The sequence below is a fragment of the Hemicordylus capensis genome, chromosome 5 (genome assembly GCF_027244095.1).
Source record: "Hemicordylus capensis ecotype Gifberg chromosome 5, rHemCap1.1.pri, whole genome shotgun sequence".
Taxonomy (NCBI): Eukaryota; Metazoa; Chordata; class Lepidosauria; order Squamata; family Cordylidae; genus Hemicordylus; species Hemicordylus capensis.
Genome location: NC_069661.1, coordinates 133211459 through 133227212, shown reverse-complemented (window position 1 = coordinate 133227212; position 15754 = coordinate 133211459). Strand labels below are relative to the sequence as shown.

The 15754-nt window shown below is 43.2% G+C and overlaps 1 protein-coding gene and 1 long non-coding RNA gene across 5 annotated transcripts in view; one reads left to right on the top strand and one right to left on the bottom strand.

Moving 5' to 3' along the window:
- The window catches only part of ATXN10 (ataxin 10), a 128707-nt gene that overhangs the window by 74329 nt on the left and 38624 nt on the right, over positions 1-15754 (top strand). For all 4 annotated transcript variants that reach the window (XM_053253429.1, XM_053253430.1, XM_053253432.1 and 1 more), the window contains 3 exons: positions 2384-2531; positions 3639-3747; positions 7575-7744. In XM_053253429.1, coding sequence (XP_053109404.1) covers positions 2384-2531; positions 3639-3747; positions 7575-7744 — 427 coding nt within the window. The remainder of the gene's footprint in view (positions 1-2383; positions 2532-3638; positions 3748-7574; positions 7745-15754) is intronic.
- LOC128326501 (uncharacterized) lies at positions 8596-12773 on the bottom strand. Its single transcript, XR_008308085.1, has 3 exons — positions 12709-12773; positions 9653-9827; positions 8596-8852 (listed from the first exon to the last, which is right to left on the bottom strand). It is a non-coding gene; the product is annotated as an uncharacterized LOC128326501 (long non-coding RNA).

Sequence of the window (15754 nt, the reverse complement as noted above, 5' to 3'; positions counted from 1 at the left end):
AATGAGGTGTGGGACACGCTGGAACCAGAGGCAACACCGGAGGTCCCCTCTCTCTCTGGACCCCACCAGTGAGCAGTCAGGGCCAGGAAAAGAGCGTGCATCCCACTCACATTGTTCCACAGATCAGTGGTGAAATGCACGCTGGTGCAATCCAGTGCTGCACGCGCGCTCCCGACGCGTCACACGTTGTGTGACGCGTCGGGAGTGCCCGCGCGACCACCGCGAGTGCGCACGCGCATCGAAACGAACGCATGCGTGGAAACTATTGCAGCGTGAGCGGGCTAACGACGGGGCTTAGGGCGGCAAGGAAGAATGCTGCCGCCCCAGAAACGTTTGGAATTTTCACAGCGCCGGAGCAAGAAGAGCGGCGGGGGGGGGGAGTGCTACCCCCCCCGCCCTTAAAGCTACACCCCCCCCCCCCGTGCCCATCCGGACCAGTTCGGACGGGTGCACACTCCTACAACAAATTTGGAAAACCTTTTTGTGGAGTACCTGAAATGCAAATTTGCCATTATTTAAATGTCAGCCCTTGCATCTGAAGTACAGATATGTTAATAGAAGGAAATGCTGAGCAGGCCTTTTTTGCTTTTCAGTAGCATTTTAATTGGGAGTCTTATGGAGACATACTCTTACATTTTTTTTTAAAAGTAATTTACAGAAGTTTGCTATTTCAAAATGCAATTATAAAAAGACTTCAGTTTTCAAATTGAATGAAGTGTACTTTAATAAAGATTCGTATTTTAATTTTACAAGTTAAAAACTGCACAGCTGGGGAATTAATGATTAACACTGAAAAAGCCTTTTAATGATGTTTGTAATGGTGGTTCTGTTTCCTCTCCTGTAATGTTAATCTGCATAAATAGATTCTTTTCATACCAGCCACATACTTCAGCTTCAATAGATGTTGTTCTGCTTTTCTTATAAAAATGTGCATAAGAAAAACACAACCAATAAAAAGGTATCAAGAATTCTAAAAGTATTGAGCAAATACATTAAAAAAAATCTTGTTGGTGGGTTTTAAATGCCACATGCCAAAAATATTTCACTGGCTCCTCCTCCTCCTCGAACAGGCCCTTCCACGCTGCCACCACCTCCATGACTGCTCACTCCCCACAGGTCGCTGACAGGCCCAGGCCTGGCCTGCACCTGCCGCCTCCTGCCAGTGTGCTTGGTAGCCCTGAACAGCAGTGGTGGTGGTTCGCCTGGCCCTTCCTTGCTGCCACTGCTGCCATGGCCACTCAGTCCCCTCCCTTCTTCTCTCTCTCTCCTCTCCCCGCTCTCTTCCTATCTCACTTCCCCCTCACTCCCTTCTCTCCATCCCCTTCCCCCCTCTCTCTTCCCCCACTTTATTTCTTCCTTTGGCTTCTTTCTTCCTTTTTCTCTGTTAATTTCAGAGGGTCGCCATGGCACAGAATTATCACTGCTAGAGAAGCCCGCTGATTGGGCAACCAATGTCACTGCTGATTGGTGGTTAAGCACTGTGTGGGCGGGGCTTGTCGCACAACATTTGCCATGGACCATGTAAGCCTTTTATAGATGGACAGATAGATAAATCTGCATCTAAACTAGAAGGTAAAAGATACCAGCCTCTACAAGTTGCAGCATCAATTAAATAAGCATGTCAAAAGCCTGCGGCAATATATTAATTTTTGCTGCCCACCAAAATGCAAGTAGGGATGAGTCAAACAGGTCTCCCCCAGGAGGGTGATCCCCAATATTTATTTATTTTATTTAACATATTTTAATACTATAATTTTATACTATAATTTTATAGTATAGAGAAGGCCCTGTTTCTTGTGCCCATTTGCTTTGCTTCTGACAATGGACAGACATAGAACATGGCATCCAGTGTTGACGTTAGTGCTCAAGCAGGTTCAGCTGAGGGGAGACATTTCTTAAGATTTGGATAAAATGTTTTATTAGAAACTCTGTGAGGTATCAGAGAATCTATTAAGATTTGACTGCATGACTCCCTAGCCAAGATACAGTTGTTTTAATATTTATTTATTTATTCATTCATTTATTCATTTGATTTTATACCGCCCTTCCAAAATGGCTCAGGACAGTTTACAATTAAAACAAAACCATTAAAATCAGTTAACGATTAAAACAAAAATTATAAAACAACAATTAGCAATTAAAATGTCATAAAACTATAATTAAACAATCACAACAATTTTTTAAAAAAACCTGAAAACCAGGTTACAACATTAAAAACAATTAAAACTATTTAAAAACCCTGGAAGGCCAGGCCAAACAGATAGGTTTTAAGGGCTCTCCTGAAGGCCAGTCTGTATTAAATAATTGCAACATATATGCAATCTACCTTTATCCCAAAGTTCATCAGTGTAAATAGGTAAGGTTTGGATTTTTTTTGTTCCAGGATTATGTTGTTACAACTGATATTGTCAGAAGTAAGTGACAAAAGTTCAGTTATTGGCGAGGAAATAAGCAAATTCCTTGCAAGCTGTTTTGAGGAGAAGTGCCAAGCTGTCCTCAGGTTGGCTTCTGCAGGAAATCATGAAGACGAGGTAAGATTCTCAATTGTTATCATCTGATGATGTGAACTTGTTGAAATGTCATGTGATTTTCAGCCCTGTACAGAGGTGACCCATTACCTATCACTAAGTGAGGCGACTTGCAATGTGCTGCTTGATCTCTGCCACCCTACTCCCAGCCCCGCTTCGTGGGCCAAAGCGAAGTGCTGACATCACCCCTTTCCCCCTCTGGCTTTATCTTTCGTGTGTGCTTTGTGCGCCAGCTAGCACAGCTGCTTACAGTAACAAGCAGTGGGCATCCAGCTTTGCTGGCCCGTCTGCACTAGCTCCTATGCTCACTCACTTCAACAAGCATGAAACTTTATCTGCTTGGACTTCTCCCAAAATTTATTTGCCCATGTCTGGATCAGGGTGATTGAGTGTATCATATTAGCTATGTAAAGCACCTGAACATTTAGTAAGGTATGTTACAGAGATGTTACACAGATGTTCACCCTGTCCCCAGAGGTATTCTTAGCCCCGGACCTTGGGGCCCTGGTCTGTGGTGTCCAAGGTCCGGGGGTGTGTCTCCAAATGGCCAGGGTGGGGGCTCCTGCAGCCACTCCATGCCAACCCCCCCCCCAATAATTTAAGTTGCCATGTGTGTGGCCAGGAGGTGGGCTGAGCAGGCCTCACCTCCTGCCCACCCCGCGGTGGCAGAGGACAGAGTGACCACTGGGCCTGTCCGTTTGGCCCCGTGGTTCTTGATAACTGCAAGGTGCCCTAGCAGACCTATGCTGTTGAAATAGATTGTTACAAGCCTGTGTCATCTGGTATCTGGCTACTGCTGTTTCAGCAAGCATTGCCCATACACTTTCAAGAACACTTCTGCAAAGGGGATAGAAATTTGCTTTTAAAAAGTGAAAGCTGAGATTTTGAGGGGAAAATCTCACTGCATTCTGTGCTTTTTTAAAAAAAGCATTCCTGCAGAATCATGTTGTATACACAACTCAATTTGGATTGGATTAATTTAGTAGGAAGGCATGGATTAAGATGTGCTAAAAATCAGAAAGTTTTGCTCTTTCTGTGTTCTGAACGCACTTTAATATTGTATGGGGAAAACATTTCTGTTTCATTTCAAACTTGTCTACTTTTTTATAGGAAGCACTAGTCACAGTTCAGCTTCTTGATGTACTTTGTGAAATAACATCAAATAATGGACAACTGGAATATTTGCAGAATTGCCCTGATTTGCTTGAGGTGGCTGTCAGTAAGTAAGAAGTCTACTATTTTAAACATGTCATACCTTAATGAGATAATTACTTTGTGTTTTCCTTAAAAATAATAGTATTTTGAATGGATAGTTGATAGGTATGACTGAATATTTGAAAATATAAACAGAAATAAGCTTTAATTTTCCAATATGAATATCTTGTTTCTGCAATGTTGGGTCATTTACATGTCCAGGAATTTATTGAATTGATTTGGAGCCTTGTTAGTCGTTTATGTTTTCTGACACCAAGCACTGTCAATGGCTGGGATCCAGACATCTATACAGCTAGCTCTACATGCCTACAGGAATGCTGAGCTTGTGTTTCTTAAACAGACTCTGCCATGCTGTTTGGAAAACTGCTTTTGAATCTGAGTGAACTTTCCTAAACCACTTGTGATCTAGAACTGGTGTTGTTTAAGGTAGGAGTCAAAATTTCACTGGAGTGCCCAAACCTTTGGGGTGTCCCTAAAATAGCTCTTTGGATCTTGAAATCACATTGATCAGGTTATTGTTACTGTTATTTACATTTATATCCCGCTCTTCCTCCAAGGAGCCCAGAGCGGTGTACTACATACTTAAATTTCTCCTCACAACAACCCTGTGAAGTAGGTTAGGCTGAGAAAGAAGTGACTGGCCCAGAGTCACCCAGCAAGTTTCATGGCTGAATGGGGATTTGAACTCGGGTCTCCCCGGTCCTAGTCCAGCATTCTAGGTAAGCCAAAGGCTTGCACATACCCAGAGGAATTTGTTACTTTTTGAGTGTTTAAACAGTAGACCCTCATGCTGCTATCTAAAACTCCCTTGACAACTGTTCCTCAACTGTTTATTAAAGGGGCACAGGAATGCTGAGGTGAGGGTGGGTGGGTGGGTGGGTGAGAGCGAAAGCACTATCTTTCCTCTGCACATGTACGTATGTGCGTGTGTGAGAAAGAGATCATTGTTTGGTCAGCATGAGGCTTTGTATTTAATTTTTAACACATTTGTATACCGCCCAAAACGCAAGTCAGTGGGGGGAAGGTGGAGTGGAATGGGGAGTGCTGTGAGGAGAAAGTGAGCAAGTATATTGAACGAGCACTTCTTCCCCTGAACAGGTGGGTGGGTGCCACAAGGCTTTGGCAGTGACTGTGTAAGGTGCTTAATTGTCCTAGCTAATGTGCTAGCTAAACAAAGTGGGGCGGGGGCTAGACAGTGGGGAGAGTGAGCAAATTCTGTTGGTTTGGGGGTTTGTTTGGTTTTTTGCTTTATTATGTAATTCTTGTGTTCATATATATTATTATTTACATTACAGATATATTCATGTAGCTATATCTGTCATTCCTAACTGATTTACTATGCAATTCTGGGATATTTTGATTTAAAAAGGGTGTGGGGGGGGTATATCCAGCCCTTATTCAGGAACCAAACTTCTGTTCATAGCATTGTTTTCTTTGTGAAAATTGGTTTCGTGTTAAGATGTTTTGACTTAAGAAGCACTTTTCAGGAACCAAATGTGTCTTAAGTCTGCCTGTAATGCACTCCGCAACTGAGACATCAGTTCTGATCATAAGTTGGAAATTACAAATAAGAGCTATAATTTATATATTCTATATTCTTTGAGAAAATTTTAGTTATACTCTGAGTAAACCGGTTCTGTTCCATTTCTCTTTTATTGTGACAGAGTAGAGTGCCAAACATCGGTCTCAGCAAAGTTGCATGCTGAGCTTTGTTCACTGCTTTTAATGCAAAGAAGCTTCCAACATGTTTAATGAAACTGCTGTATTGATGAAACTGCTGTATTTCAACACCAGTGATCTTTTGACTAGCTAGTTCTATGCCTAGCTGTTTTTCCTAGCTAATTAAACACAGGGTATCACAGAACATTGAAACCATATGTTAATGCTTTTATGGTTCCCACACATTTCTAGCCAGTACGAATAAAACTCTTCATGTTGCCTGTTTATGCATGCTGAAAAATTAATTCAACCTCATATTTGAAGTGTTAGCTAACTGCAGGATACCGCCAGTATATAGACCAAAACACTAACCTTAATTGAACCAGTGAATTTCTTCATGGGATATTCTATCATGTTCTTAAGCGCAAATTTGTTTTTCAGTTTAGTGGTAGATAATATAAGAAAAGCCCTGCTGGATCAGGCCCAAGGCCTATCTAGTCCAGTGAGCTGTTTCACACAGTTGCCCACCAGATGCCTGTAGGAAGCCCACAAGCACGAGCTGAAGGCATGCCCTTTCTATATACATGTTTACGTATATTTAACCAGATACATAACCTCATATATATTTCACCAGATACATTATTAAAGACTGATGCCATTTTTCCCCATTAGTCAAAATAAATTTTCTATGCAGTTGGTACAGAATGTGGCAGGTTGGTCTCTGGGTCATCTTGGAGAGACCATGTTACTCCTGTGTTGAAAGAGCTACACTGGCTGCTGATAAATTTCCAGGCAAAATACAAGGTGCTGGTTATAACCTATGAAGCTATCAACAGCTTAGACCCTTGGTATTTAAGAGAACATCTTCTTCGCCATGACCCCCATTGCCCTTTGAGATCATCTGGAGATGTTTGTCTTCACCTGCATGTCTGCCACCTGCACGTCTGTTGGCTACTGAGGGAGAGGCCTTCTCCATTGCTGCCCCGAGGCTTTGCAATGTGCTCCCTGTTGAAATAAGAGCCTCCCCATCTCTGACAACTTTTTAAAAGGCAGTTAAGACACTTTTGCTCACCCAGGATTTTAATTAGATTTAGTTTTTAATAATTTTTAACACTTTTAACAATGTGTTAAAACATTAACACAATTTACAATTTAATTCTGATTTAATTTGTACTGTTTTTATTTTAAACAGCCCAGAGGCACAAGTTTTGGGTTGTATATAAATTTGTTAAATAAATAAATAAAATTAAAATAACTTCCTGGAATGGAGCTGAGAGCCTTAGTAGCTATGAGAGGCTGCCCTATGTGGCGAGCGGCTAGAACTTCAGTTGGGACTCTGAAAGTAAAATGCTTTCAGGCTAGGCTACATCCGCCCACCTATTGGATAACTCTGCTGAGAAAGAACTTATTAAGGGCCTCCTGTGTGAGCTAGGGCTTTTCCTGAGCAACAAGATCTCATTGGCTGTAGTGTGTTCCAGACTGTGATTTTTGGATTGCTTCTTAGTCCCAACTCCTTGCTTGTGGCTCCTGATTTCTCCCCCCAATTCTGACTCTTTGAGTTTCCTGTGGTTGCTGCTCACATTCCAGCTCTGACACCTGCACAAACCTAATATTGTTTGTAGCTGAGCCACAGCACATCCATATTCATGCACAAGACCCATTCATTTCAATACCATGTGTTCAGGAGAAATTCTAGAGTGCTGTACCATTATATCTTTATTTAGGGGCAGGTAACATATGAGTGATAGACCTCCAGCTTTTCTGTGCTTTATTCTTATAAAATTTGGGAACAGGGTGTTGAATATGATAAAAAAAATTTGGAGGGAATAATTGCTTGAAACAGAACATAAATTAATGCAATAAACTCCAAACCTGTATGTTCAGAAAGTGATATAAGTTGCAACACAAACTTTAAACAACTTATAATTATTATTTTTTTAAAGATGAAGTAACAAACTGGTTTTGGTTGCAACTTAAATCTCTACCAAAAAATGCAGGGTTTAAGAATACACACCTGAAACCTACAGACTGCATCCAGACTTTGTGCTTTTCTCAACTACAGTGTGTTTCGAATTGGTTTCCTTTGCAGTTTAATGTTAATACCTATATCATTGTTAACACAGGTATCTTAAAGGCAGATATTTAATGATATGTGCTGTTTTCTCTGTTTAGCTACTTTAAAGCTTACACATGTTGCTGGGAAGCAGGCCACAAACATCTTCAGTGTAATTCATTTTGCAACAGGGAATGAACAGATCTCTCATCCAGCTGTGGGCTTTAAATCACATCTGATTCGTTTGATTGGAAACCTATGTTACAAGAATAAGGCAAACCAAGATAAGGTAAGAAAAGCTAAAGAGCTAATAGAATTCTATTTACAGGAGAGAAGCAAATGGTAACTTCTAAAAATGTGTTCTAAGAAATGCATGTCTCTTTACTAAATTATCTCTTCTGTTTTTCGATACTGTACCAAACTTGTTAGGTTTCCTGATAGCCAAACTGAGAGGATGGAATTCTTCTTACACAGAGATGTATTTAAATGGGGATTCCTGTTATGGTATCTTGAAATGGGAGAGAACTTCATTAAATGGGTTGAAATAGTGGTTAGATTGCTGGACTAGGACCGGGGAGACCCGAGTTCAAATCCCCATTCAGCCATGATGCTAGCTGAGTGACTCTGGGCCAGTCACTTCTCTCTCAGCCTAATCTACTTCACAGGGTTGTTGTGAAAAGAAACCTAAGTATGTAGTACACCGCTCTGGGCTCCTTGGAGGAAAAGCGGGATATAAATGTAATAATAATAATAATATAGTAAGCTAACAGCACAATTATAAATGATCAATGATCACAACAAATATTTTGCATAGAGAAGTTTGACAAGGCTGTCCATTGTCTTCCTTAACTGTTTAACTTGTGTATGCATATTTAAGCAATTAAAGTAAGACTAGAATGAAATGGTCTTGTGTTAACAAGCATGAATAGTCCCCTTTGCTAAGCAGGGTCTACCCTGGTTTGCATTTGAATGGGAGACTACATGTGAGCACTGTAAGAGATTCCCCTTGGGGGATAGAGCTGCTCTGGGAAGAGCTTCTGCATGCTTGCGTGCAGAAGGCTCCAAGTTCCCTCCCTGGCATCTCCAAGATAGGGCTGAGAGAGACTCCTGCCTGCAACCTTGGAGAAGTTGCTGCCAGTCTGTGTGGACAATACTGAGCTAGATGGACCAATGATCTGACTCGGTAGTAGGCAGCTTCCTATGTTCCTAAATTCACCTGCACAGATCAGCATCCAGGGCACTTCCATAGTTTTTTGAGACACTTCAACATTGCCCCATGCACTGGGCTTGATTGTTAAGTCAAGGTTGTTGGAGCATCTCCTTTCAATTTCTTTGTGACCACTTCTGAGGAAACATTAGGCCTTTTGGTTGCTTCCTGTCCCCAAAGGGCTCACAATCTAAAAAAAGGAAAGCACATGGAAAAGATGAAAACTTGGTTGGTAAACTAACTTACATTATTGTTAACTTTTACAGTGAGTGTTAGTCATCTATCTCTTAATTTTAATGAAGGATGTTAAAGTCTTGTATTGAGAATGTCCATCGATGGAAGGACATTATGTCCATCCATAATTTACATTTACTCTGGGATACTCTCCCTGACAAATTTCCCATAGCATTTGCCTTCATGTTTCGAAACAAACTAGATGAAATAGAGTTTTGAGGCTACAGTCTTCACTGTTTGAAACAGCACAAAAACATCTGTTGATGTGGACGGTGGCACAGTTCTCAATGTCTAATCCCTCCCCAACTTCATTGATAAGATACTAGAGAACTCTCAAAAAAGTCCAAGTTTAAGTCCTCAACCTCAAGGCAGTCTGTTAACAATAACGTACTAGTGGTTCAGACCCCCCAAAGAGGACATTAAGTTTGGTAGACCTGAGAAGAGATCAGGGAAGAAAGTATTTATCAGTGAAGCAGATGGCTTCAGCCAGAGAATTCCCTGCTGAGACTCTGATGTTGTTATTGATGGAAAAGCCCCCAGAAGTATCCATGGGAGTGCTGAGGCCTTGGAATAGATTGTTTTGGAATCTAATCTGAGATCTTGGAATAGATTGTTTTTTGTTGGTTTAATTTTAGATATCTAATATAATTTAAATAAGCCCATTCAGAATCTAACATAGGGTGAGATGTACACCTATCTCTAAATCATGCTGCTTGCTTCCGTGAGAGGAGGGCTGATGGCTATGAAGTTGGGTACCTGTTCAAGAGGAGGAAGTAAGTTGTGCCAGCCTTGTCCTCCCTTCTCTTCACTATCTCACCAGTCAAGAGTAGAAACTAATGTTGCTGGGGAAGGAGGAGGAAGTCAACCCAGCCTGGGTTCCACTGTCTATTCCTCTAATTCATCTTCTTCCTGAGCCTCCATACTCTGTTCTCTGCAAATAGAGAACAGAATTGTGCCCATTATTTTCATTCTTAACTAGGGATGTGCACGAACCAGTTTGGATGCCCTTTTATGAGACTCTGAACAAGTTCGATAGACCGCTGGTTCGAAGGTGGGGGTGATAGCTTTAAGGACGGGGGCGGGTGCACTCCTCCCCCGCCGCTGGTCTTCACCCTCCGGCGAGCTGTGTAAAAATAGTCCGGTAGGGCAGCAGCATACTTCCTTGCTGCCCCATTGCTCCCCCGACTGGAAGTGGCTGGAAGTGCCCAACGTGTGTGTGCATGTCGCGGGCCCACCCACACGCGTGCTGGCCACTTCCAGTCGGGGGATCAACGGGGCGGCAAGGCTGCTGCCCCGCCAGACTATTTTTCACCAGACTATTTTTACACAGAGCTCTGGAGGGGTAAGTGTGGTGGGACAGCGGGGGGGGGGGGGAAGGCACCCCCAATCATTAAAGCTATCCCCACCACCACCATCAGTTTGAAGGGTGCTGGTTCCGTGCACACCACTGTTCGTAACCACAAAATTGTTAGGACTGAGCACATGACACAGTGTTAATGATCAGACTACATTGCCTTAACACTGTCTAAATTTTTATGATGATAATAGACATAGTGACAAATACTATAAAATGCATTTGTTTGACTTAGGTTGTATTTGGTGGGCTACTGTAAAGGGCTTTCTGTTGCCTCTCTCGCTTCTTCTCCCCGCTTTCCCCCCACCATTCCTGGCATGGGAAGTAGGGATTTGCCTGGTCCGGAGCAGTCCGGACCGACACCGAAGGGGGGCCTTTCTTTTAGGGCGGGGAGGGCTTACTTACCCCTCCCACCTCTTTGCCCCCTCCAGCACCTGTATTTTACTGTGTAATTGGGGCGCTGGAAACCAGCTGCCCCCGCCGCGCCCCCCCCCCGCGAGGGGATTAGGGCCAAAAGTAAACTACTGCCGCCATCGCCCGCTCTCCCTCCCTCCCAGCCGCCCGCCCGAGTCCTCACCACATGTTTTTCCAAAAAAGAGAGGAGATCGCGAACAGAGCTCCTCTCTCGGCAAAGTCTCGGCTCCAACTGGGGCCTTGGGCGCGCGCGCGCCGCAAAGGACGACTGGGAGTTCCGCCGGAGGCCTGGTCTACCTGCCGGCAGGGGAAGAGGCCGGGTAGACCCTTAGCACTGCAGTAACTTCTACTGGCCACTAGAGACAAGATGAGTCATGTTAATAGCTCTTTCTTGGACAGTTAAGAGTCAGAACTGTTCAGTTGTTGAAGCCTAGTGCCTGTCTGGGTATGTTGTTCAATGTCTCTCTCGCCAGATAATCTCTTGGACTAAACTTCTTTACCACCAGAGCATACTCTGCTGTGACTCTTAATGTTTCTCCTCACACCCCTTGTCAGGAATCCACTCTGATGCCCCTCCCAAGTCCAGGAAGATGATTTGTTTAATGATTTTTTAATCAATTATATCACCATGTTCATGGAATTTAATAAGTTATTACTTTCTTTCACAACCACCGGACGATTATCTGTTACTCTGCTCTCAATAAATAAGTTCTTGGTCACATAGCCTCACGAGCATAGGATAGGCATGTATGTTCAGTGCATTAAAAAAAAAAGCTACAAGTGTAAAAACAAATAAGAACAAGTTTATTATTTACAAAAGTATGGAAGTAAGGATCTCTGCAAAGCAAGGCACATAAACTTCACTATGATGTTGCCAAATAAGTCAGCTGACAGACTCAACACAGTCTATCTTGACCTTCTTTCAAAGTATATCTCTTGGGTATGAGCGAGAGTGACAAAAAGAAGTCAATATGTACTTTATTGACTACAGAAAAGCCTTCGATTGCGTCCATGTCAAGTTGTGGAATATCCTTAGGGAAATGGGCGTCCCAAAACATCTCATTGTTCTCATGAGAAACCTATAAACAGGACAGGAAGCTACAGTCCAGACAGAACATGGTGAAACAGACTGGTTCCAGATCGGCAAAGGAGCAAGACAAGGCTGTATACTTTCTTCTTCTTTATTCAGTTTATATGCTGAACATATACTGAGAGAAGCTGTATTGGAAGAAGATGAGTGTGGTTTTAAAGTTGGAGGAAGAAACATCAATAACCCGCATTACGCTGATGACACCACACTGATAGCTGAGAATGCAGATGATCTGCAAGCTCTAGTAATTAAAGTCAGGAAGCACAGTGGAAAAAAATGGGACTATGACTAAATGTAAGGAAAACTAAACTAATGACAGCAGTTACAGCAACCAGCCTCAGAATTGATAATGAAGACATTGAAGTGGTGGATAGCTTCTGGTTTTAGGATCGACCGTCAACAGTAAAGGATCCAGCAGTCAAGAAATACACCACAGACTCGCACTTGGTAGGGTTGCAGTGAAAGCCTTTGAAAGGATATTTAGATGCCATGACGTGTCTATACCTACAAAGATTAGAATCATTTGGACAATGGTTTTCCCCATGACACTCTATGGATGCGAAAGCTGGACTTTGAAGAAGCGAGATAGAAAGCATATTGATGCTTTTGAACTTTGGTGCTGGAGAAGACTTTTGAGGATACCATGGACAGCCAGGAAAACAAACAAATGGATCATAGAACAAATCCAGAATTTTCACTCGAGGCTCAAACTATCCTAATTTAGAATCCTTATGCAAAGACCCAGCTCCCTTGAGAAGTCCATAATTCTTGGGAAAGTTGAAGGAAAGAGAAGATGGACTTGATTACGACAGCAGTGAATTGTACCATTGAGATACCTTAAAGGCCAAGTTGAAGACAGATCATCCTTGAGAGAATCTATGTGGCTGCTAAGAGTTGACACTGACAAGATGGCACTACCAATCAATTTTTTTGTTCCCCAGTCATACTTAGTACCTCACAACTCCGAACTAACTCTCCAGCTGTCACCAACTGAATCTTCGTCAAACCCTCTTCCCAACATTCCGTGTGTGGTTGCTATGGCAACTCTTGCCCCACCTCTCCCCAGCACTTTTCATGTACCTTTCTTCACACCCCTCAGTAGTAAGTACCTACATGATCTGGGCAACCCATGTTTTCAGTATGTTTACCCACTGCTACGTGTCAGCAGGCCACCACAAAAAGGTTTTGTGGCAACAACTAATCCATTACACATGTTGATTCATATCCAGTTCAGGTTCATCAATATTTTTTAAACTCTTCAGTTTAGACACTAACTTTAGAAAGTGGTTCAGGTGTGGTTCAATAATCAAGTGGTTATTGAATTGGTTTAGATAAATTTCATGCAGAATAATATCAAGCCTTTACTTGAGCATTAGGAGGATTAGGCATTGTCCAATTTCTTGTTTCTCTTCTTCTTCTGTTTAGAATATAACTCATTCAGAATATGGCATAAGGTTGTCTCCAAATTCAAGTTGGGAAAGGCCCTGGAGGTTTTCTAGTTCAATCCCTTACTCACCACAAGAAACTGCTATAGCATCCTTGGCAGATGGCTGTCCAGCTTCTGCTTGAAAACTTCCAGTGAAAAAGAGCTCACCACTGCATGAAGGAGTCTGCTCTTACAATTAGGAAATGCTTCCTAATGTCTAGCCTAAATTTCCTTCCTTGTACTTTTAACCCATTTGTTCTAGTGCTGCCCTCAGGATCAGCAGAGAACAAATCCACTCCTCCTCCTATGTGATACCTGCTTCTTTCAACTGTTCCTCATAGGATTTGGTTTCCAGGCTCCTCATTGTCTTGGTTGCCATCCTCTGAACCTATTCCAATTTTCATGGTCCTTCTTAAATTTTGGGTCCCAAAACTGATCTCGAACTGAGGTCTGCCCAGTGCAGAATAGAGTGGAATGATTTCTCATAATCTGAACATGATTATGTTAATTCAGCCTAAGATTTCATTAGCTTCTTGAGCAGCTACACCACACTGCTGGCTCATGTTCAACTTGTTGTCCACTAAAGCAGGGGTTCTCAACATTGGGTCCCCCAGACGTTTTTGGACTTCAACTCCCATAATCCCCGGCCCCAGTGTCCTTTGGTTGGGGATTATGGGAGTTGAAGTTCAATGACATCTGGGGACCCAGCATTGAGAATCCCTGCACTAAAGCACGTAGGTCCCACTCACTGTGCTGCTGCCAAGCCAGATCTCTCCCATCCTCTACTTATGCATTTGATTTTTCTTACCCAGATGCAGGACTTTACATTTATCTCTGTTGAACTTCATCTCAGTGAGGTAATAGCACTCACCATATGTGAGGCACATAATACCAAAATCTTCTTAAACAGTGCTGTAACACTAATCTTGGACTTTTGCTGTTGCCACCAGGCTTCGCAGGTAGTGGACTGGAACATGGAAGACCTAGCCAAATTGTTTTTTCATGGTTATGATTTTGTAGACTAGTACAATATCTCAGACTGGACATCAGATCTCATGCCTTCATGGTGTGAACATCATGGGCCATTTAATTTCTCTTCTCTAATCTTTCAGCTTTTGTTTTTTTATTTCCTGTGTGTGTGTCGCCCTGCCCCAGTTCTCCCTCCTTTATTCCCTTTCTGGGAGCACATTTTTTCTCTTGTTGTTCCCTATCTTGTGGCAAGGAAAACTACTTTTAAAAGGTGCATGACTTGCTGAGACAAGTTGCCTACCACAGAGGAGAGCTGGTCTTGTGCTAGCAAGCATGACGTGTCCCCTTAGCTAAGCAGGGTCCACCCTGGTTGCATATGAAAGACTTGAAGTGTGAGCACTGTAAGATATTCCCCTCAGGGGATGGAGCCGCTCTGGGAAGAGCAGAAGGTTTCATGTTCATTCCCTGGCTTCTCCAAGATAGGGCTGAGAGAGATTCCTGCCTGCAACCTTAGAGAAGCCGCTGTCAGTCTGTATAGACAATGCTGAGCTAGATAGACCAATGGTGTGACTCAGTATATGGCAGCTTCCTATGTTCCTATGGCACTGCCTCTTGTGCTTGGGAGAGGGACTCAAGGTCAAGTTTTTCACTGTATGCTAGGGTTTTACTAGACAGGCCAGGAGAAATTGAGCTTCTTGCCTTAGTCACCTGCTTTGGGAGAAAGCTCTCCACAGAATACCAATCGTGCCAGCGGGGCACTATGGCTTCTTTGGCGCATGTATCAACATCCACAGTAGTGACGCATATCTGTTTCTACTGAGAGTGTTTTCGAGTCTAATCAGCCATCATTTACTAGGGATATGCAAACAGGTTCGAACTCAGACCAAACAAGGCATTTCATTGGCAGTGCTGGTACAAGTTCGAACTGATTGAGCCAGGTTTGGTTTGATCCACTTTGCAAGGTTCTAGAGGCCGTTTTAGATGTCCTCCCATTTTGTGTGATTTTATTGGCTGAGCTCTTGCTTCCCTGATTGGCCAGATGAGTCTGGCTCTCTGGTAGGCTCTGCACTGTGCCAGTCCTTGAGAACTGGCACCCTATTGACCGGAGGGGGGGGGCAAAGGTGTGGGCTCTCATAGGAGGGAGTTTCAAATCCTATTTAAAGCCAAGCCTCTGGCCTAGCAAAATCACTGGCTGCAGCCTTGCTTGGTTTCCTTCTGGCCTGCTGCTTCTGCTGCTGGTGTGGTGAGAGTCTGCTTGGCAGACCTGGCTATATTTTTGGTCCCAATCCCTATTCTCTTCTGCCTGTTTTTCTGCTCCCTCCATTCCATCCTGCTTTAAACCCTTTCCCCCCTGTTGTGACTGACCGTGTGTGTGTGTTTTTGTGTGTTCTCTGCTGCTAGTTTTTTCCCCCCTGAGTGAGTGAGTGTCTGTCTCTTTCTCTCCCCTGGGTCAGGGGACCCAGGCCCTTTGGCCTGAGGCCTTTCTCTGGCCCATTTCCCTAACCCCCTAGTTCCACCCCCCCCCAACACACACACATCATTTTGGCTTCTGTGGCTGGCTGGTGCTTTTAAATCAGTTGGCTAATTACAGAGTCCTCAGCTCAG